Raw genomic sequence first — 24,065 nt, forward strand, 5'->3', positions numbered from 1 at the left:
CTGCCACAAAACAACCCATAAAAAAAAGACCATCAAACAGCCGGCGTGCAGAGAAAAATCAAATCACGCAAACTAATAAGAGTAAACAGAAAGTATTCAGAGCGCAAGTGAGTCCGCAGACACAGACCCAGAGCATCCGTAGCAGGCCCAGTTCATCGCAGAGCTGTGTAACCATCGCGGAACAGCCAGCAGAATCGGCCTTACCATCTCTTCTGGTCCCGACACCCTGCCGTTTCAATCTGGCCTGGCTTTTAACTCATCCAAACATTGCTGCAGCACCCAGACCCTGTCACTTCGATACACTCCAGGCCTGGACCCCGCCACCACATTTTGGCCCGTACCTGACCTTTCCAAACTGGCCTGGCGCTTAGATCTATTAAACCACAGGTCTTCCCTGACTCTCGGTTTAGGTGGACAGGCCTTGATTTTTCCTCATCTCCGCTCGCCCTGACTTTGCCTCACCTCCGCTTCTTCAAATCTGCCTCAACCTCACTTCCACTTGCTTCGACACTCAACCCTTCCTCACCTCCACCCACCTCTCCGTTGTTTGTACTGATCGTTTACCATAAATGTTATGAGAAGGAGTGTTGTCAATAAAGCATTTGGTTGTATTTCCTGATGAAGGGTCTCGGCCCGGAATGCCGACTGTACTCTTTTTCCATAGGTGCTGCCTGACCTGTTGGGTTCCTCCAGCATTTTGTAGGTGTTGTTTGGATTTCCAGCATCTGCAGGCTTTCTCTTGTCTGTAGTTGTGTTTTTTGTTTTGTTTGCCACCAACAAGTAGTCGCTGGGCCTCACCAGCGACTTCTTAAACTGGAAATTATAGAGTGCTGTATAAGTTACATTTCTTCAATACTTTTATGTTCTTAAATAACATTCCTCATAGGTGTTGATGACGATATTGAATATTTTCCAACACAAATGAAGTGCAAAGACTGGGCACTGCAGGCTATTGAAGAAGGGCGCCGCACTATAGTTAATTACATCAGTCCAAACATCCATCCGCTCCTAAATATTTTAACAGAGAAGAAAATAATCTCTGAGAATGATCAGAGTGATATAAAAGCTAAGCTAGACGTCGATAAAGGCCGGACTCTTCTGGACATAGTGAGCCACAGAGGGCAGCGGGCTTGTGTTCAATTTTTCAATGTCGTACAGAATACTGATGATCTTTATCCTGGCATCAGAAAGTACCTAACATCACTTTTGGAATCCTACACTGAGAAAGATGACAGACCTGTTTTTGATCTCCTCTGTGAAGGCAGACCAACGAGTTTATTTCAGGTCAACAACGAAAAATCCGAAATAATCAATATTCCTGAAGGTAAGTGTGCTTACATATTTAGAATTAATGGACATTTCTGTATTTAACAATAATGAATCATGAAAAGCTTGAACCCATCTCTTTGCAAATTCCATAATAATATATCAAAGTACTGTGACGCAGATATGCTCTGTCACAGTACTTTGGTATATAGCTGGTTGAGGTGAGTACTTGACGGCTTGAAGCCCTCACACATTAAAAAAAGATGAAAATTATCCCTCCATGGGACTATTCAGTTAAAAGGCCTCCAAACATAGCCCTCAACCTAAGGACATAATTTCTCTTGAAGTATTCTGTTCTCCATTTTGAATTTAGTTCATCATGTAGGCAAAGTCATCTAGTCACCATCAGCAATCTTCCAGCCACCTCCACGGTCAATGGTACATGTACATTAGGTAGTTTTGTCAAATCCCCAGCTCCAAGCAAAGCACTTTTACAGTTTTATTCAGTTTAAATAACATTCCTCAGGAATTTCTGGATTGGATTAGCTGGAAGTTGTGTAGTTGTTCAATATAATTTGATAAGAAATGTGTATTTGTGCAAAGTGCTTCTGAATGAATAGGCTCATTGAGTAAAGGACCTCTCTCACATTCCCTTACAATGTCCCAGGTTTATCTGCACATACTTCACACAGTGAATAATTCATGTGCCATTGTTGCCTCACTTTTATTGAATATAAAGGTGATTTGTAGAACAATTTTACACCAGATTTTTGCAGAATTTATACCTAAAATGTACCCAAGATTGTATTCTAGCAACGATTAGATTTTTATTTTTTCCTTAGTATTCCTGTGAATTTAGGAGAAGTTAATTGTTTTTCAAATAGAGCTACACCTTAACAATATGTGATACCAAGAATCCAATTTGCGATTGAGTTTACTGATAGGCTCTGCCTACCATATTTGTGGAAAGGAGTATATTACTGTTTGAACAATATTGTTGTCTACCTTCATATCATTCTAGAAGTAGTATTTAAACTCTATTGAACATGTTTTGTATTGTCTTACTTACGTGTAATAGAGCTTCTAGTACTTATATTCCAATGATCTACCTTCTGTATAAGACTTCATTCTTGCAAGGCATCACCTCACAGCAAATGTTATCCCATCATTACAGTTACAATGTTCATTGTAAATCAACCTCACAGATATGAAAGGTTTGATTTAATTTCAAACATAAGAGATTCTGCAAATACTAAAAATCCAGAGTAACGCACAAAATGCTAGAGGAACTCAGCAGGTCAGGCATCATCTATGAACAAAAATGAAGAGTCAACATTCAGCCAAAGACCCTTGAAAGGTCCTGGTGCCCTGTTGAAAGGTTTTGGCCCGAAACATCATCTCTTTATTCCACTGCATAGATGCTGCCTGACTTGCTGAATTCCTCCAGCATTTTTCATGTGTTACTTTAGTTTAATTTTTATGATTTGTGTTCTAGTATGTGCCCATTTTATTACTGTATCTTATACATTATGTTTTATTACTCACTTTGGATGCTGCATTCATTCTAATGTTCTGTCTTTTGTAATTATAGAAATCCTTAAAGCAACTGATAATCACAAGAGCATATTGAGAGCTCAGATGGAGAGAATAAAACCATACTTTGCATTTGATAACTCTAGTCCATTGCTGCAGGAGCATTTTACCAGCCTGGTCATTCTCAATGTCCAAGAAAGGAACAAAACTGAACATGAGCTGCTCCAGCACAGAGACTATACAGCCTGCGAGTATACAGATTTGCAGGAGCTTCTTTCCCCATCTGCACCAGGGAAGCCACCACCACGAATCACACTCGTGCAGGGAGTGGCAGGTATAGGAAAAAGCATTATGATGCAGAAGCTCGCCTACAGTTGGGCATGTGGAACAGGTTACACTAGATTTTATATGTTGCTGTATTTCAGTTTCCGAGAGTTAAACACAATCACTGAGAAAATCAGTCTGACCGAGCTTATTATACGTAGTTATCCTCATTTGACTGTATTATGCAAAAAACTCCTGCAATTTCCAGCTGGAATTCTATTTTTGCTTGATGGATTGGATGAATTCAAATGGCCTCTTGATTTTAATGTTCATTCAGTTGATAACCCGTCCGTTTCTGAACACATTAACCACTTGATTGTAAGCTTCATCAAGGGAGATCTCCTGCGTGACTCAACTGTTCTTATCACATCCCGCCCAACCTCAATTGATTTAGACCACAAAACCTATTTTAATCGGTGTGCTGAAATTTTAGGGTTTTCCAGGAATGAAATTGCAAAATACTTTGAGAAGTGCCTCAAGAATAAAACATTTGCTGATCATGTCTTCCAGACTGTGAAGAACATTGACTCCTTGTATGGGCTCTGTTACGTCCCTGCGTTTTGTGACATTTTGTGCTTCTATCTCCGTAAATCATTTCACTCTAAAGGCAAATGGTCCAATCTGTCTTCATTTCCAAAAACGATCACAGATTTATTCCTTCGTTTCACCAAGTGTTTACTTGTCTGTACCGGTGGTGAGGAAGAAGACCCTGAGTCCTTCTGCATAGAAGCTGATGAAGACAAGAATGAAATTATTAACTTGGCACAACTTGCATGGGATGGAGTCATCAATAAAACAATAATATTTTCATCTAAAGACGTTGAAAAAAACATCTCTCAAAAGGCCAAAGTAATAAAATCCTTCTGGAAAAAAATCCTCACTAAAGAGAGCCTACAAATGATGCATTCTCATATTTGGCAGTTTTTCCATCTGACTCATCAAGAGTTTTTTGCAGCACTCTATTGTATTTCTGGTGTGGATCATGTGCACAAGGCCTTCAGCTCAAAGGGCAGCACTTTTGAGATTGTGCTGAGGTTCACTGCTGGCTTGGTCTCTCGCAGCAACAGAAAACTTGTCCAACAGTTGGTGCCTGAACACCAGGTCAAAGAAAGAGAAGTCTTTGCAGCTATTGAAAATGCTGCTGCTGTTGACATTCCAAAAGAAGACAAGCTAACTCCTGAAAATATCAAAAAATATACAGCACACAAAAGACAAAAACTAACAGCCTCTCATTGTCTGTATGAAGCAGCAAATGAAGATCTAACAAAATCAGTTGCTTCCCAAACAAGTGACTGTGTGAATTTTTCTTACATCACTTTGAATGTGACTGACTGCACTGTGATTGCAAACCTCCTTTCCCATCACACAACTATTGAAACACTCGAACTGGATGGGTGCAAAGCTGGAGCTGCTGGTTTCCAAAGACTGAAGTCTATTTTTTCCAGAATCAAAACACTGAGGTAATGAAATAGAACATAGAAATCTACAGCACATTACAGGCCCTTCGGTCCACAATGATGTGCCGACCACGTAACCAACTCTAGAAACTGCCTAGAATTTCCCTAGCGCATAGCCCTCTATTTTTCTAAGCCTATCTAAGAAACTATTAAAAGATCCTATTGTATCCGCTTCCATCGCCACCGCCGACAGTGCATTCCACACACCCACAAGTCTCTGTGTGAAAAACCTCTGACATCCCCTTGGTCCCTATTTCCAAGCACCTTAAAACTATGCCCTCTCATGTTAGCCATTTAAGCCCTGGGAAAAAGCCTCTTGCTATCCACACGATCAATGCCCCTCATCATCTTATATACATCTATCAGGTCACCTCTCATCCTTCGTGGCACAAAGGAGAAAAGGCCAAGTTCACTCAACCTATTCTTATAAGGTACGCCCTCCAATCCAGGAAACATCCTTGTAAATCTCCTCTGCACTCTCCCTATATTATCTGCATCCTTCCTGTAGTGAGGTGACCAGAACTGAACACAGTACTCCAAGTGGGATCTGACTAAGGTCTTGTATAGCTATAACGTTACTTCTCGGCTCTTGAACTCAATCACACGGTTGATGAATGCCAACACACCATATGCCTTCTTAACAATAATGTCAGCCTGCACAGCAGCTTTGAGTGTCCTTTCAACACAGACCCCAAGATCTCTCAGATCCTCCGCACTGCCAAGAGTCTTACCATTAATACTATATTCTGTCTTCAAATTTGACCTACCAAAATGAACCACCTCACACTTATCTAGGTTGAAGTCCATTTGTCACTTCTTTGCCCAGTTCTGCATCCTATCGATATTTCATTGTAACCTCTGACAACCCTCCAGACTATCCACAACACCCCAACCTTTGTGTCATCGACACACTTACTAACCCACCCCTCTACTGCTTCATCCAGGTCATTTATAAAAATCACAAAGAAGAGGGATCCCAGAACAGATCCCTGCAGAACACCAACCTCCATGCAGAATACGAACCATCTACAACCACCCTTTGCCTTCTGTGGGCAAGCCAATTCTGGATCCCGAAAAAAAGGTCTCCTTGGATGCCATGCCTCCTTAGTTTCTGAAGGAGCCTTGCATGGGGAACCTTTATCAAATGCCTTACTGAAATCCATATACACTACATCCACTGCTCTACCTTCATCAATGTGTTTTGTTACATCCTTAAAGAATTAAATCAGGCTTGCAAGGCACAACCTGCCCTTGACAAAGCCATGATGACTATCCCTAATCAGATTACGTCTCTCCAAATGCTCATAAATCCTGCCTCTCAGGATCTTCTTTAACAACTTGCCCACCACTGAAATCAGTCTGACTGGTCTATAATTTCCTGGATTATCTCTACTCCCTTTCTTGAACAAGGGAACAACATTTGCTATCCTCCAATCCTTCAGTACTTCTCCCATCCCTATTGACGACGCAAAGATCACCTCCAGAGGCTCAGCAATCTCCTCCCTCGCTTCCCACAGTAGCCTGGAGTATACCTCATCCAGTCCCGGTGACTTATCTAACTTAATGTTTTTCAAAAGCTCCAGCACATCCTCTTTCTTAATGTCTGTACGCTCAAGCATTTCAGTCATCCCCACAATTGCCAAGGTCTTTTTCCCTGGTGAATACTGAAGCAAAGTATTCAATAGGTACCTCCGCTACCTCCTTCGACTCTGTGCACATGTTTCCACTATCACTCCTGATTGGTCCTATTCCCACACGGCTCATCCTCCTGCTCTTCACATACTTGCAGAATGCCTTGGGGTTTTCCTTAATCCTGTTCACCAAGGTCTTTTCATGTACCCTTCTAGCTCTCCTAATTTCATTCTTAAGCTCCTTCCTAGCAACCTTGGAATTTTCTGGAGCCATAACAGTACCTAGTTTCTTGAACATTTTGTAAGCTTTTATTTTCTTAACTGGATTTTCTACATACATTGTACACCATGGTTCTTTAACTCTACCATTCTTTCCCTGCCTCAATGGAACATACCTATGCAGAACTCCATGCAAATGTTCCCTGAACATTTGCCACATTTCTGCCATGCATTTCCCTGAGAACATCTGCTCCCAATTTATGCTCCCAAGTTCCTGCCTAATAGCATCATATTTCCCCCTAACCCAATTAAATATTTCCCCAAATTGTCTGTTCCTATCCATCTCTAGCGCTATGATGAAGGAGATAAGTTGTGGTCACTACCTCCAAACTGCTCTCCCACTGAGAGATCTGACACCTGACCAGGTTCATTTTCCAATGCCAGATCAATTACAGCCTCTCCTCTAGGTGGCTTATCTACATATTGCATCAGGAAATCTTCCTGAACACACCTTACAAACCACCCCATCCAAATCCCTTACGCCAAGGAGATGCCAATCAATATTAGGAAAGTTAAAATCACCCAGTGAGGTTGGTTGCTCATCCTGATATGCCTAGATGATTCCATTACTCCTATAGACAATTCTTAAATAATGTCAGTGACCCAGCTTCAACCACTCTCTCAGGCTCTGCTTTCCAGGTACTTACCACTCCTTGGGTGAAGGCAGTCCCTTCATAACCCCTCCAAAACCTTTCTCCCATACCCTAAATCTTCTATGTCCTAAAAACCCTCATATACCTTATGCCCCTAGTTATAAAAATTACCCTATCTACACTCTTCAGAATTTAAATAAAAACTCAACCAAATCTCCTTTTATCCTCTTCTGCTCCAGGAAGATGAATAGTGAGCAAGAAGAAATAATTTATGATCTTTAGTTTATGGGGAAATACTAGCAAAACATCAATAGCATGATTATAACTCAGTAAATGAATAATTCATTGCTTGAAAAATGCAGATACAAGGAGAGCAAAAGATTATTATTGCAGCACACACCAAATGCTGGAGGAACTCAGCAGGCCAGGAAGCATTGTGGAAAAGAGTCAACAGTCGATATTTCAGGCCGAGACCCTTCATCAGGGCAAAAGATAATTATTGCTTTGTTTTTACAGTTTAGAGGGAAACATGCTAGAAGATGAAGGAGCAGAGATTATTGCTGATGCTCTCAAAAATGAAACGTGTAGAATAGAAACCTTAAGGTAAAACTTCCAATTCTTTACACATTTATGCACAATATTGAGAAGTATTGTTTTATTTGAAGTTGTACACTAGTAACATTAAGATTAAGCAAGAAGTTTCAGAAGTATAAATTCAATGAATGTAGAATGAAAACCAATAGGGTTAAAGTTTCTCAGCTTCATTCTAACAAGGTCACTCGTACATTGTCTCAAGGCTGTGGCCTCGTAAACATGGATTTAAAATCCTTTACTTTATATATCTTAGAAACCTGAAAAGGCACAATTTATTCACTCTGACCAGTTGGCATCCTTTTGTGTTAACCCCATCACCCAGCTCTTGGTTCAGAGCTCCTCTGTGCCTAGGTGATGCAAGACATCCAGACGTTCATTGGGACATTTCTTAGATGCTCTCAGCAAACCAGCTTTAACCACTTCCGGTGCATTTCAGGCACTTTACCATCTCTTCCCTTTACCCTCTCTTCCCTTTACCCTCAACCTGCATTATCTAGTTTATCTACTCTGATATGGAGAGAAGTTTTCTGCAGTCTACCTTACCCATTTCCCATTTAATTATATGCATTTTAGTCACGTCTCCTCTTAACCTTCTCTGCTCCATGACAGGGATCATCCTGGTGAATCTCCTTTACAATTAATTCTCTAAATCTATCTGGTAATTAATTCTGAGCTATATAACATATAAATTGTGTACACATATTGTATATTACTGTCATGAACTCTTAGGACCAGTGCATGGCATCGGAGGACATCAAGCCTCGGTGCTCCAATGCACCCAAGCATCAGTGATTTGTTTTAACTAAAACTTGTTGAGTAATTGGTTTAATCATTAAGTTTCCCTTGTGCTTTCATGCCACTTATTTTTTTGAATGTGGGTTCCTCGTACATCCTGTTTTTAGTTTGTTGTGTTTTAATTTTGATATGCATGGGGTTTCCGTGCTATATGCATTATTTAAGTTAGTCATGAATAGCGTTCATCACTGAGTCCTGAAGTTGGAGTAGGAACGAACTAACGTTCTGAGTCATTTATTATTCCTCTGTTACGTTCTTCAAATAAATCCTCATCATTACTTTCTACCTCTGAGTCTTGAGTTTACTCTGCGCCCGGCTCGTTTGCCTGAAGAAATCATTACAGCAAGTCTCGGGCATCATGGATCCAGCAGGGTTTGATCAGTTGGTAACTCAGTTATTGGAGTTTTTGCAGGTTGAAGCACAACTCCATAGGGGAGAAAGGAGCAACACAAATTGCAGAGGCTTTGAAAACAAACAGCAGCCTGAAGGTATTGGGGTATGTATTGAACCTACTGGATTCAACACTCGACAACCTCTGGATCGTTTGTAAGGAACAACGTTCTATTCAATGTATCAGAACACTTCAAAGCACTTAACTTCACTAATGAGCGAAAACCTTAAACTGAAACACAAAGGGAGAGATTATGTAGAATCTTAATCAGAAAGGTGAATTTTACGGTGCAGTTTTTAAAGTGGGAAAGGGTAAGAGAAGTGGAGAAGAAGGAATTCCTGGAGAGGAATTTAAGTACAACACCATAGAAGAATTGAGAGAGCTTTACAAGTAACTTCACTGAGAGAGCCACTGTACAGAGGCAGAAGTAAGCATTTTGAACAATAGACCGTACATTGGTATAGTATATATTTTGTCATCTAATACATCAAGTCTGATTTAACTTCATATGTTTGCAAGGGAGAGACATGGGGATGATGATAAAAGAAGAGAATTTGTAGTAGGACCAGAAACAAATGCTTCTCAATATTAAATTACAGAAAGTGTGTTTCTTTCAATACTGATATCAAACAAGCAGTGTGACTTAGAAACCAGAAAGGTAGATGCTGTCATTATGGATATGGAATAAGTTACTGGGTTTCAAATACTATTGGTTAGGAGCAGTTGTAGATGGGGAATAGAAGGGACCAGTACAGATTGTTGGAGAGCATCATAGTAACAGCGCAAGCCCAAAAGAGAAGCTATTGCTGCTGATGCTGTGACCATGACTGGTAGAGTGATATCCGAAACCAATAACCTAAGTCCCACCCATCAGAACAATGAAAAGATACTGGACAATGATGTAACTAACTGTACTAAAGGCTGTAATTTGGTAGAATAAGATGAAGACAAAATTACCTTTGTTATCAAGCAACATACATAAAAATTGCTGGTGAACGCAGCAGGCCAGGCAGCATCTATAGGAAGAGGTACATTCGACGTTTCGGGCCGAGACCCTTCGTCAGGACTAACTGAAAAAAGAGATAGTAAGAGATTTGAAAGTGGGAGGGGGAGGGGGAGATCCAAAATGATAGGAGAAGACAGGAGGGGGAGGGATGGAGCCAAGAGCTGGACAGTTGATTGGCAAAAGGGATATGAGAGGATCATGGGACGGGAGGCCTATGGAGAAAGAAAGGGGGAGGGGGAAGCCCAGAGGATGGGCAAGGAGTATAGTGAGAGGGGCGGAGGGAGAAAAAGGAGAGTGAAGGAATAAATAAATAAATAAATAAATAGATAGATAGATAGATAGATAACGGATGGGTACCAAGGGGAGGTGGGGCATTAACGGAAGTTAGAGAAGTCAATGTTCATGCCATCAGGTTGGAGGCTACCCAGATGGAACACCTACGCTCTGTCCGCCAGAGAAAACAGGATCTCCCAGTGGCCACACATGTTAATTCCACGTCCCATTCCCATTCTGATATGTCTATCCTCGGCCTCCTCTACTGTAAAGATGAAGCCACACTCAGGTTGGAAGAACAACACCATATATTCCATCTGGGTAGCCTCCAACCTGATGGCATGAACATCGACTTCTCTAACTTCCACTAATGCCCCACCTCCCCCTCGTACCCCATCTGTTACTTACTTTTATACACACATTCTTTCTCTCACTCTCCTTTTTCTCCCTCTGTCCCTCTGATTATACCCCTTGCCCATTCTCTGGGTTTTCCCCGCTCCCTCTTTTCCTTCTGCCTGGGCCTCCTGTCCCATGATCCTCTCATATCCCTTTTGCCAATCACCTGTCCAGCTCTTGGCTCCATCCCTCCCCCTCCTGTCTTCTCCTATCATTTTGGATCTCCCCCTCCCCCTTCCACTTTCAAATCTCTTACTAACTCTTCCTTCAGTTAGTCCTGATGAAGGGTCTTGGCTCGAAACGTCCACTGTACCTCTTCCTAGAGATGCTGCCTGGCCTGCTGCGTTCACCAGCAACTTTTATGTGTGCGTTGCTTGAAATTGATTTCTTCGTGATTACCTTTGTTATGTTCATTTGGGTATGATTACTGATTAGAAGCTTTCAAGGGCTCAAACAAATGATTTAACTGCATTGTTGTTTTAGTCGCTGTATTGCTGATAGATCTCCTGATACTAACTAAATCACTTTGCCTTCATTAGGTTGAGAGCAAATGTTGTCAAAGCCAAAGGTGCTCAGTTCATAGCCGAGGCCCTGGAAGTCAACACCACACTGAGAGTTTTGGGGTATGTTGTCGTTCTCTTCTACTTGTGCTTGTGTGATTTCAGAGCAGCACCGTTTACTGCTTATTTTGAAAACTCGATTGACGTTGTCTCATTGCAGCTCGTGCTCTTCATGTTAAAAATGTTTTCAGCTTATCTTGTATAATTTATGATATATGACCTTTAAAAACCAGAGGTCGAAAAGTAAGTGTCTGTACTCACAGCTTTATCATCATTCAATCAATGCTAGAACAAAGCATTAGAATTGCTTATCTGTGTGATCTAAAGAGCATGGGCGTTATGCTAGATCTTCACCATTTGCTCATATCTTCATATGGGACAGTACTTCTGATTGAGCAAACTGCGTTACTGGGTGCTCGCTGTTAGGAATTCAAGCAAAGCTGAAGCCAATGAGGACGAGAGCGGAGGGCGGGCGGGTGGATGGGCATTCAGTGCTGTCTGCCTGCATTTTACCAGCCTTGCTCTTCCTCTCACTGGCTGCTTTCTCTCGGAGGAAGGCGCAGGAGCCATTTGCAAGGATTGATCGGCGTGGCTTGTGGTTAAGGATCTTTTTCCGGAAATTTTGAGTGTGATGTTGCATGTATTTCTGGATTCAGGTTACTCTTTCCTTTTTGCAGTTTTTGAGCAGTTTGATCAGGGTGCTTCAGTGTGGACTGGGGCACTTCGGTGAAGTCTGACTCTGCAGAATGCAGTCGGCTGGTGGTGTGGAACTGAACTGAACTAAACGGAATACTGCTAGACTCGTAGTTTGATGTTGCCAAAAAACTCCATGTTCATTAAGCTGTTGTGTGCCTTTTTAATACTTATAAAGCTCCACTGAAAGCTGACTCAGTGGATTCTGATTAGAACATGGAACAAGAAGAGCAAATTGTCTCATCGCTTTGATTCCTCTCTATCAATACCTATGCCTGTTTCTATAGAGTTTAAAATTTTTTAAACTTTATTTAAAAATGAACATTAATATATTTGTATCTTTGTCTTAACTCAGCTTGCAGTGTAACAAGATTGGAGATGAAGGTGCAAAGTACATGGCCCAAGCAGTTGAAAGAAATCGCAGCTTGGTTGAATTACGGTATAGATTAAATCTAAGCTCACATATTAAAACCTATCCCACTTCAACTGCTCAGGCACACGCAACTTTGTAACAATTTTAGCTTATTAACTTTTAGTTGCCATATTTTTCTTCTCAAGGCTTAGACCTATCAAGTACTGAGTTTCTTTGAAATATTTTACAGACTTCACCTATCATATCTACTCTTCAGCTGACAGCTCCCTTGTAATTCAAAATAATTGCAATATATTACATGTCCTCAGTTATAAGAATTCAAAGCTATGATACTCCTCTAACAGCAAATGACCTTATCCTGCTGGTCCAATCCTAGATACCTCCCTGCAATTTGCTCTCCACTTTCATGATAAGTACTCTGTTTTATTCACAAAAAATAAGGTCTGTCCTTGGGAATTCCAGGTGTCCGGCCAGAAGAGCTTAAAGGCTAGCTGATCAGATCTACAATCATTGAAGTGTTTTAATTCATTTATTCTTTTCAACTTGGAAATGTCCTACACTGTGACTCATTTCATAATTCATTTGTAGCTTAATATACCGTTAATGAGTCAAATATAGTCTTGAACATTACTTATACCCACTCAATTCCACAGGAGATATGATTGAGAAATCATTGCTTTTATTGTAAAATTATATATCTATAATTATTGTGTAAATAATTGCTTTTGACTGTAATGGAAACAGGAAATGCTGGATATAATCAGCAGGTCAAGCCTTGGGAAAAGAAACATGAAAATCTTTCAGGTTGAGGGCCATTCATCAAAACTTCAGAACTCTGTTCTGACAGAAGGTTTTGACCTAAAGCATGAAATCCATTTTTCTATGCAGTGTGACTTGCTGAGTATTTCCTGCATTTTATGTTCTATTTTAGATTTCCAGCATGAGCAGTTTTTGTTTTAAGTTCAATTGAATACTGTATGACTACTTTGGTTAGCAGATTTAACATAGTTTATTTTGTGTAAAATCCTTTCTGAAAAAAGTTCAAGACAGAAAATTCAGTACTGTCTTTCAATCTCATTTTTTTAAATCTTAATCAAACCTTTAAGACTTATTTTCACTTTTGTAATATTTTCACTGAATCATTGTTTATTGCTCATTAAATGCTGGTTTTGCCAGTACCATGCATATTCCAAAATATGAATAAGTTAAAAAAACACAGTAACAAATTCATTAACCAGTAGTTTCTATAATTCACACTTTTGACCTTTATTTTCATATATATTATCAGTATAATTCTAAGACAAGATCTGATTAATAAAATAGATATATCTTGTTTGCAGACTTGGAGATAATGAAATCACTGACAAGGGGAGTGGTTACTTTAGAAGTGCTTTAGAAGTAAATGATGCACTTGAAGAATTGTGGTAAGAATTTTGTTTTGATTTCCATGTTTTTGAAAGTTTATTTATTATAATGTAATTGCACTTTGGGATCTCATGCACAGGGCTTTTATTTTCTTGGAACAAAACAATCCAACAGATAGGCAGATTTCAGTATTATGATGTTTGCTATTTATGATGGAAATCATATCTTTAAATAAAAATAAATTGAATTTGTCCCTATTGTTCATTACTGAGAAAGAAATACTAATCAATGTGAAGAGTACTAAAAGCTCTTTATAAAAAATATTGTGGAATTACATACAAAAATAATGTTAAACTATTGTATAACCATATATCTTGTTTAACACTGCAAATTTAAACTTTTCTGATGGGGTATTTGAAGATAAATTATTATAAACCTGAAGATAAAACCAACAAAAAACTGTAATAACCCAACCTGCATTGAAAACTTGTAATGTTACCAAATAAAATGCATTTGGGTTATGCATTTATTTTTTAAAAAACATCTTTAATACCTATAAAATAGATCAATATGTTTTTTAAAAATATTATTTTTAGTGCCTCCCATGGTCTTGCACACAGTGCTCGAGGAACATAGAAAGCCTACAGCACAATATAGGCCCTTCGACATGTCCTTAATATAGAAATTACCTAGGGTTACCCATAGCCCTCTATTTTTCTATGCTCCATGTACCTATCCAGGAGTCTCTTAAAAGACCCTATCGTATCCGCCTCCACCACTGTTGCCAGCAGCCCATTCCACGCACTCACCTCTCTCTGCATAAAAAACTTACCCCTGACATCTCCTCTGTACCTACCCCTCAGCACCTTAAATCTGTGTCCTTTTGTGGCAACCCTTTCAGCCCTGGGAAAAAGCCTCTGACTATCCACACAATCAATGCCTCTCATCATCTTATACACCTCTATCAGGTCACCTCTCATCCTCCGCCGCTCCAAGGAGAAAAGGCCGAGTTCACTCAAACTATTCTCATAAGGCATGCTCCCCAATCCAGGCAACATCCTTGTAAATCTCCTCTGCACCCTTTCTATGGTTTCCACATCCTTCCTGTAGTGAGACGACCAGAACTGAGCACAGTACTCCAAGTGGGGTCTAACCAAGGTCCTATATAGCTGCAACATTGTCTCTCGGCTCCTACATTCAATACCACGATTGATGAAGGCCAATACACCGTATGCCTTCTTAACCACAGAGTCAACCCACGCAGCTGCTTTGAGCGTTCTATGGACTCGAACCCCAAGATCCCTCTGACCCTCCACACTGCCAAGAGTCTTACCATTAATGCTATATTCTGCCATCATATTTGACCTACCAAAATGAACCACTTCACAATTATCTGGGTTGAACTCCATCTGCCACTTCTCAGCCCACTTTTGCATCGTATCAATGTCCTACTGTAACCCCTGACAGCCCTCCACACTATCCACAACACCTCCAACCTTTGTGTCATCAGCAAACTACTAACCCATCCTTCCACTTCCTCATCCAGGTCATTTATAAAAATCATGAAGAGTAAGGGTCCCAGAACAGATCCCTGAGGCACACCACTGGTGACCGACCTCCATGCAGAATATGACTCATCTACAAACGCTCTTTGCCTTCTGTGGGCAAGCCAGTTCCGGATCCACAAAGCAATGTCCCCTTGGATCCTATGCCTCCTTAGTTTTTCAATAAGCCTTACATGGGGTAGTTATTAAATGCCTTGCGGAAATCCATATACACTACATCTACTGCTCTTCCTTCATCATTGTATTTAGTTACATCCTCAAAAAATTCAATCAGGCTCATAAGGCACGACCTGCCCTTGACAAAGTCATGCTGACTATTCCTACTTATATTATACCTCTCCAAATGTTCATAAATCCTGCCTCTCAGGATCTTCTCCATCAACTTACCAACCACTGATGCAAGAGTCACTGGTCTATAATTTCCTGGGCTATCTCTACTCCCTTTCTTGAATAAAGGAACAACATCTGCAACCCTCCAATCCTCTGGAACCTGTCCCGTCCCCATTTGTGATGCAAAGATCATCACCAGAGGCTCAGCAATCTCCTCCCTCACCTCCCACAGTGGCCTGGGGTACATCTCATCCGGTCCTGGCGACTTATCCAACTTGACGCTTTCCAAAAGCTCCAGAACATCCTCTTTCTCAATATCTACATGCTCAAGCTTTTCAGTCTGCTGCAAGTCAGTACTACAATCACCAAGATCCTTTTCCATAGTGAATACTGAGGTAAGGTATTCATTAAGTACCTCTGCTATTTCCTCCGGTTCCACACATACTCTCCTACTGTCACACTTGATAGATCCTATTCTTTCACGTCTTATCCTCTTACTCTTCACATACTTGTTGAATGCCTTGGGGTTTCCTTAATCCTGCCCACCCTAATTTCCTTCTTAAGCTCCTTTCTATTAGCCTTATAATCTTCTAAATCTCTAACATTACCTAGCTCTCTGAACCTTTTGTAAGCTTTTCTTTTCTTCTTGACTAGATTTATTACAGCCTTTGTACACCATAGTTCCTATACCCTACCATAACTGCCCTGTCTCATTGGAACGTACCTGTGCAGAACTCCACACAAATATTTCCTGAACATTTGCCACATTTTTTCCGTACTGTTCCCTGAGAACATCTGTTTCCAATTTAAGCTTACAATTTCCTGCCTGATAGCCTCATAATTCCCCTTACTCCAATTAAACGCTTTTCTAACTTGTCTGTTCCTATCTCTCTCCAATGCTATCGTAAAGGAGATAGAATTATGATCACTATCTCCAAAATGCTCTCCCACTGAGAGATCTGACACATGATGAGTTTCATTTCCCAGTACCAGATCAAATGCAGCCTTTCCTCTTGTAGGCTTATCTACATATTGTGTCAAGAACCCTTCCTGAACATACCTAACAAACTCCACCCCATCTAAACCCCTTGCTTTAGGAAGATGCCAATCGATATTTGGGAAATTAAAATCTCCCATCATGACAACTCTGTTATTATTACACCTTTCCAGGATCTGTTTCCCTATCTGCTCCTCGATGTCCCTGTTACTATTGGGCGGCCTACAAAAAACGCCCAGTAAAGTTATTGACCCCTTCCTGTTTCTAACCTCCACCCACAGAGACTCCGTAGACAATCCCTACATGGCGTCCACCTTTTCTGCAGCCATGACACTATCTCTGATCAACAGTGCCATGCCCCCACCTCTTTTGCCTTCCTCCCTGTCCTTTCTGAAACATCTAAAACCCGGCACTTGAGGTAACCATTCCTGTCCCTGAGCCATTCAAGTCTCTGTAATGGCCACCACATCATATCTCTAAGTACTGATCCACGCTCTAAGGTCATCCACTTTGTTCACAACACTTCTTGCGTTAAAGTAGACGCATCTCAACACTTCATTCTGAGCACGCCCCTTCCCTATCACTTGTCTATCCTCCCTTTCGCACTGTCTACAAGCTTTCTCTATTTGTGAGCCAACCTCCCCCTATCAGTGATCACTGGTGCTGGAAAGCAATTGCACTAACCACTATGCTAATGTGCCATGCAATAAAATCTAATAAAATTTTCTCAGCTTATAATTGGGTGAATAAGATGTAAGTATCTTACTCGCCCAATATCATCAGACAAAAATTAACAAGAAGATCAGTGCCTCTATGTCTATGGAGGAAGTAAGAACTACAGATACTCTTATTAGAAAATAACCCTTAATTTTAATGTTAAGGACTTGATGGATTTGCAAACTCAAGAATGTGAATATAAATTTTGTGTTCTTCTGAAATTCTTTAACTTTCATTTATCTTTTAGGATTTTGGTGAATAACATATCAAGTGCTGGAAAGGAAAGATTGAAAAATGCCTGGCGTAAAAATCCAAATCTTCGATTGAATTAATTTTATTTTAAAAATGCATAGCAATACCTATTGTGCAAATCTAGCACTTGGTTCTGCTGAAAGGTGCAAAGAACAGCCCATGAAGCATTTGTGTGCTTTTATCGAAATCTCCAGAAGCAAGCTTGCTTGTTCAGACTGACCTGTTTCCCTTGAACAGTACTCCCTTCAACAGCTTGATTTCTGGACTCCTGTAGTTTATGTGTAAGATAAAAACTTATTTAAGAGATTTTTATTATATTATCACATGACAAAGGTGATATAAAAGTATAATTCGGTGAGAAAGACATACCTTAATGTATTCACAGCTCTTCACTCCAAGTTCTTGTCTGAGTGAATCTGTTGGGTTTTTCACAGAAGAACGGCAAAAGTTCTGTTTTATTACACTTTTCTCCTTTATGTGATAGTCAACAATGATAATGTAAATTTATTAATGTTATTTATTGCTATAACTGCTAAGCAAATATACTCAGTGGCTACATTATAAAGTACACCTGTAGACCTGCTCATTATTGCAAATATCTAATAAGCTGGCAGCAACTCAAAGCAGAAAAACGTACAGACGTAGTCAAGAGGTTCAGTTGTTTTTCAGATCAAACATCAGAATGGGAAAGAAATGTGATCTAAGCGACTGTCACCGTGAAATGATTGTTGGTGCCAGACGGGTGGTTTGAGTATCTCAGAAACTGCTGATCTCCTGGGACTTCCACACACAACACTCTCTAGAGTTTACAAAGAATGACGTGTAAATCAAAAAACATTCAGTGAGCGGCTGTTCTGTGGGTGAAAATACTTCGTTAATGAGAGAGGTCAGAGGAGAATGGCCAGACTAGTTCAGGCTGACAGTAAGGTGACAGTAACTCAAATACTCATGTGTTACAACAGTGGTGTGCAAAAGAGTATCTCTGAGTATACAACATGTCAAACCTGGAAGCGGATGGGCGACTGCAACAGAAGACCATGACTGGGATGTAGCCACTGAGTATACAACAAGTCAAAAGTTTCATCAGTATTGTTCATCCAAGAAGATTTCCACGCAGTTATCAATATCTATTTTAAACCAGATATTATACTGCCAAAATTAATATACTGTAGTACATTGAGGACTTCTAGTGTTGTTGAAACTGCCAGGGAGTTCTGCCGTGACAATCTCATGCTGAAAGGACTGTAAGGACCTTTTGCTTTTCAACTGTATTACTGAATTACAGAAATTGTGCCAAACATGTACCTTCATCAAAGGAATAAATTAATTTTTTTAACATGTGTTAGAAAATGCACTTTACTAGATGAATAGCTGATCCAAATCCTTTGGGAAAATCTATAATCTCAACCCCATCCTTTGAAGAATATACAATTGAAGAGTAAATCACTCTTTTTTACAGTTATTATGTTCCAAGGAATTGTGGTTAGTTAAAATAATCCAGCATAGGATTTGTGTCATAAAAATATTGGAAATAGAAGCAGAAATAGAACATTTTGTCCCCTGAGACTGTTCTGCATTCAATCAGCTGTTCATTTACTTCAGGGCCTCTTTCCTGTAACAACTCCATAATCATAAAGAGTCTTCAAGAAGAACAGCACAGGAACAGGCCTTTAGCCCATTTAGTACTTGCCAAAACCACATATACTGCCTGCTTCCATCGATCTGCACCGGGAGCGTAGCACTCCATTCCCCTACCATCCATGACCTATCCAAACTTCTCATAAATGTTGAAATCAAGCTTGCATGCACCACATGTGCTGGCAGCAAATTCCACATTCTCACAACCCTCTGAATGAAGTTGTTTTCCCTCATGTTCCCCTTCCACTTTACACCTTTCACCCTTAACCCATGACCTCTGGTTGTAGTTCCACCCACCTAAGTGGAAAAAGCCTGCTTGCATTTACCCTACCTATGACCCTCTATCAAATCTCCTCTTGAACTTCTACTTTCTAAGGAATATAGTCCCTAACCTATTCAATCTTTCCTTATGACTCAGGTCCTACAGGTTCAATAATCAGGGGATTGAGATCAAGAAATGCAAGATGATCTTGCAGCTCTATAAAACTCTAGTTAGGCCACACATGGAGTATTCTGTTCAGTTCCGGTCATCTTGTTATAGGAAGAATGTGGAAGATTTAGAGGGCACAGAGGAGATTTACCAGGATGATGCCGGGATTAGAAAGAATGTCTTATGAGGCTAGACTGAATAGACAGTGAGCTAAAGCATATACCTTTGGCCAGACGGAGGATGAAAAGAGACTTGATAGAGATGAACAAGATGATAAGAGGCATAGATTGAGTAGACAACCCAAGACTTTTTCCCAGGGTTGAAATGGCTAATATGAGGCGGTGGAGGTGGGGGATGGTTTGGGAGGAGATGTTTGGATGAAAGTATAGGGGGTATGTCAGAGGTCGGGTTTTTCTTACACAGTGTGTGATTAGTGCATGGAACATGCTGCCAGGAGTGGTGGTAGAGATAGATACATTAGGGATATTTAAGAGACTCTTAGATAGCAACTTGGATGAAAGAATAATGATGTGGGAGGGAAGTGCTTGATCGACGTTGGAGTGGGGGTTAAGGGTCAGCACAACCGAAGGGCCCTTACCACGCTGTACTGGTCTATGTTCTCATGTTGGTAAGCTCCCAAGACAAATTTAACAACCTACAATCTTTATTCATTTTAATGAAGAATTAATTGTTGTGTTTATAGATCTTAATGAGCATTTTATATTAAAAATCGGCAACTGATACAATTAAAGGTAATTATTCAAAAGTATACTCGTGCTACAGAATTTCGCCTGAAAGAATCTACTCATCAAGCAACCGCACTCACCGTTTCTCACTTTGGGGTGAGACAGGCAGAATCCACACCCAAAATTGTCCCGATCGTTCTCACTGCAACCATCATTTGATCCACCTGGCACTTTAAAAAAAAATGTCCTCAGTAAACGAAAGGGGTATTTTGTACTTACTTGCTGCGTATGCAGTAGTCTATGAAACCTAAGTAAAGCGTAGATTATATATGTACAGATGAATAAACAATGAAATTGGCCTTGAACGGATATCAGAAATTAACAGTGACCAGTCAGGACTTCCCTTCAGAAGGTACACGAACACCACTTTGGCAGCTGAACCTCACAACTGTATTGCATGCTAGTCCTGAGGAATGCTTGGGAGATTTCCTTCAATAGCGTATTCTTACTCTGCTTACCTGAATCTTCCCCTTCATTGAAATTTAACAGATGGTCTGTAACAATAATCAATGTGTGCTTCAAACCTGAGCTTAGAGATCCAAGTACTGTCACACTAAGCTTAAATGCATGATGTTGCAAGGCCCAGGCTAATGTTAGAACAATATTGGAAAGTAATCTTCTATTTATTAGAAATTTTAGAAACAATGCCATATTTGTTTAAAGTTGTCCTGTAATAAACAAACATGAATAACATGAATTATCAACCTCTTCAACCATGGCTAGACAAATACTGCAAAACATTCCCTCTCCTTACTACTACAATCAGGCAGGAGGTACAGAAATCTTTTATGTCCCACACCACCAGGTTCAGGAACAGTTATTACCCTACAACTGTCAGGCTCCCGAACTGTTAAAGGTAATTTCATTCACTACAACTCGGAAGGATCTACAGACTCACTTTCAAGGACTCTTTACAAATCAGGTTCTCAAGTGTTATTTTGTTTGCATAGTTTGTCTTCTTTAGCACACTGGTGTTTGTTAGGCTTTGTCTGTTTATGTATATTTTTGTAAAATTCTGTGTAGTCCATTAGCCAGGACCCCAAATTTGGGCCACCGATACCATCTGGGGGGAGTAATTCTTATAGTGATTTTTGGCAAGGTATCACCCCTAGTGCTAGAAAATATGTGATAGCATTGCAGCAGTGGTCGCTTTCATAGTAAACTCCATGCTATAAGAACCATGATCCCAGGTGCTTTGCCTATGATAAGATGAATTATGCCAGGTACCTGTCCCCTTACTTTGCTCAGATGATGAACCTCCCGGAGAAGAATCCTCCTCTGTCTGAGGCCTTCAAGACAGGCCAATTCTCAGTGCAGCTGTCAAGTAACAACCCCTTTGGGCAGATCCCTGTGGACCAGGCCATTGAAGCCACAGTGAACAAAGACACACGGACTCCTGGAGGCACATCACAGTTCAGCCTGAATGCTGGAGCTATCAAGCATTACGGCATAACAGCTGAGCACCGCAGTGCATTCCTGGGACAGTTAAGGGAGATGGTGCAAGGCAACAAATCAGAGCTTTGTCATGCGGAGCTACAGCGGCCAAGAATCCAGAAAGATGAGGAAACAGTTTCAGCAGCGGTTAGCCTCATACATGAATGGGTCAACCCATTTGCAGAGAAGTGGGACCTCACTAGCATCTCTAGGGCAAAGGCAGCCCCCAAGGACATTGCCTCCAACCTGATGAAGGCATATGAGATTGGTGATCAATGCTACGCAACCTTCAGGGATGAGAGACTAGAGGAAGACCCACCAGCAAAGAAATTCCATGACCCAATGAAAACCAACAAGCTGAAAACATTCAGTAATATGTGTAAGAAGAGAGAAGAGGTATTTCTTTTTTTCTCTGTAAATGCTGCGGGTGGTATATGGAAATATTTACATACTTTGATAATAAATGTATTTTGAAATGTAAAGCAAAGCATTAGTGTCATAGTCACTGTATTTTCTGATCCATATCCTTTACAAAATAACATAAAATTGAAGCCATCTTCATACAGTTACATGTCAGTCACAAGAGTATCACTGTGCTGAATTCAGCTATAACCCTAGACATCTGTGATACAAGTCAAGGGAGTCACAGTTATTTTAATATCACAGAAGGAAAATCACATGAGGGAAAATTTGGAACAAGTGGATTCAGTTACGAAGACAGTGGAAAAGTGTGTATGGAACCGGAGGAGATAGCAGAGGTACTTAATGAGTACTTTGCTTCAGTATTCACTATGGAAAAGGATCTTGGCGATTGTACTTACAGCGGACTGAAAAGTTTGAGTATGTAGATATAAAGAAAGACGATGTGCTGGAGCTTTTGGAAAGCATCAAGTTGGATAAGTCATCGGGACCGGACAAGATGTACCCCAGGCTACTGTGGGAGGTGAGGGAGGAGATTGCTGAGCCTCTGGCGATGATCTTTGCATCATCCATGGGGATGGGAGATGTTCCGGAGGATTGGAAGGTTGCAGATGTTGTTCCTTTATTCAAGAAAGGGAGTAGAGATAGCCCAAGAAATTATAGACCAGTGAGTATTACTTCAGTGGTTGGTAAATTGATGGAGAAGATCCTTAGAGGCAGGATTTATGAACATTTGGAGAGGCATAATATGATTCGGAATAGTCAGCATAGCTTTGTGAAAGGCAGGTCGTGCCTTATGAGCCTGATTGAATTTTTTGAGGATGTGTCTAAACACATTGATGAAGGAAGAGCAGTAGATTTCAGCAAGGCATTTGATAAGGTACCCCATGCAAGGCTTATTGAGAAAGTAAGGAGGCATGGGATCCAAGGGGATATTGCTTTGTGGATCCAGAACTGGCTTGCCCACAGAAGGCAAAGAGTGGTTGTAGACAGGTCATATTCTGCATGGAGGTCAGTCACCAGTGGTGTGCCTCAGGGATCTGTTCTGGGACCCCTACTCTGTGGTTTTTATAATGACCTGGATGAAGAAGTGGTGGGATGGGTTAGTAAATTTGCTGATGACACAAAGGTTGGGGGTGTTGTGGATAGTGTGGAGGGCTGTCAGAGGTTACAGCGAGACATTGACAGGATGCAAAAGTGGGCTGAGAAGTGGCAGATGGAGTTCAACCCAGATAAGTGTGAGATGGTACATTTTGGTAGGTCAAATATGATGACAGAATATAGTATTAATGGTAAGACTCTTGGCAGTGTGGAGGATCAGAGGGATCTTGGGGTCCGAGTCCATAGGACACTCAAAGCTGCTGCGCAGGTTGACTCTGTGGTTAAGAAAGAATACGGTGCATTGACCTTCATCAATCATGGGATTGAGTTTAGGAGCTGAGAGGTAATGTTGCAGCTATATAGGGCTCTGGTCATACCCCACATTGAGTACTGTGCTCAGTTCTGGTCGTCTCACTATAGGAAGGATGTGGAAACCATAGAAAGGGGGCAGAGGAGGTTTACAAGGATGTTGCCTGGATTGGGAGGCATTCCTTATGAGAATAGTTTGAGTGAACTCGGCCTTTTTCCTTGGAGCGACGGAGGATGAGAGGTGACCTGATAGAGATAAGATGATGAGAGGCATTGATCGTGTGGATAATCAGAGGCTTTTTTCCAGGCCTGAAATGGCTAGCATGAGAGGACACGGTTTTAAGGTGCTTGGAAGTAGGTACAGAGAAGATGTCAGGGGTAAGTTTTTTACGCAGCGAGTGGTGAATGTGTGGAATGGGCTGCTGGTGACAGTGGTGGAGGTGGATATGATTGGGTCTTTTAAGAGATTCCTGGACAGGTATATGGAGCTCAGAAAAGTAGAGGGCTATGGGTAGCCCTAGGTAATTTCTCAGATAAGGACTTGCTCGGCACTGCTTTGTAGGCTGAAGGGCCGATATTGTGCTGTAGGTTTTCTAT

At 40.8% G+C, this 24,065-nt stretch overlaps 1 protein-coding gene across 1 annotated transcript in view; it reads left to right on the forward strand.

Annotated features, from left to right (window-relative positions):
* LOC134356206 (NLR family CARD domain-containing protein 3-like) overlaps positions 1–22,048 on the forward strand; it is a 44,174-nt gene extending 22,126 nt beyond the window's left edge. Inside the window, exons 6-13 of the mRNA XM_063066946.1 lie at positions 887–1,324; positions 2,858–4,583; positions 7,600–7,686; positions 8,885–8,968; positions 11,078–11,161; positions 12,147–12,230; positions 13,505–13,588; positions 17,386–22,048. Coding sequence (XP_062923016.1) covers positions 887–1,324; positions 2,858–4,583; positions 7,600–7,686; positions 8,885–8,968; positions 11,078–11,161; positions 12,147–12,230; positions 13,505–13,588; positions 17,386–17,470 — 2,672 coding nt within the window. The 3' untranslated portion in view covers positions 17,471–22,048. The remainder of the gene's footprint in view (positions 1–886; positions 1,325–2,857; positions 4,584–7,599; positions 7,687–8,884; positions 8,969–11,077; positions 11,162–12,146; positions 12,231–13,504; positions 13,589–17,385) is intronic.
* The last annotated feature ends 2,017 nt before the right edge of the window (positions 22,049–24,065 follow it).

The sequence above is a fragment of the Mobula hypostoma genome, chromosome 14 (assembly GCF_963921235.1).
Source record: "Mobula hypostoma chromosome 14, sMobHyp1.1, whole genome shotgun sequence".
Lineage (NCBI taxonomy): Eukaryota > Metazoa > Chordata > Chondrichthyes > Myliobatiformes > Myliobatidae > Mobula > Mobula hypostoma.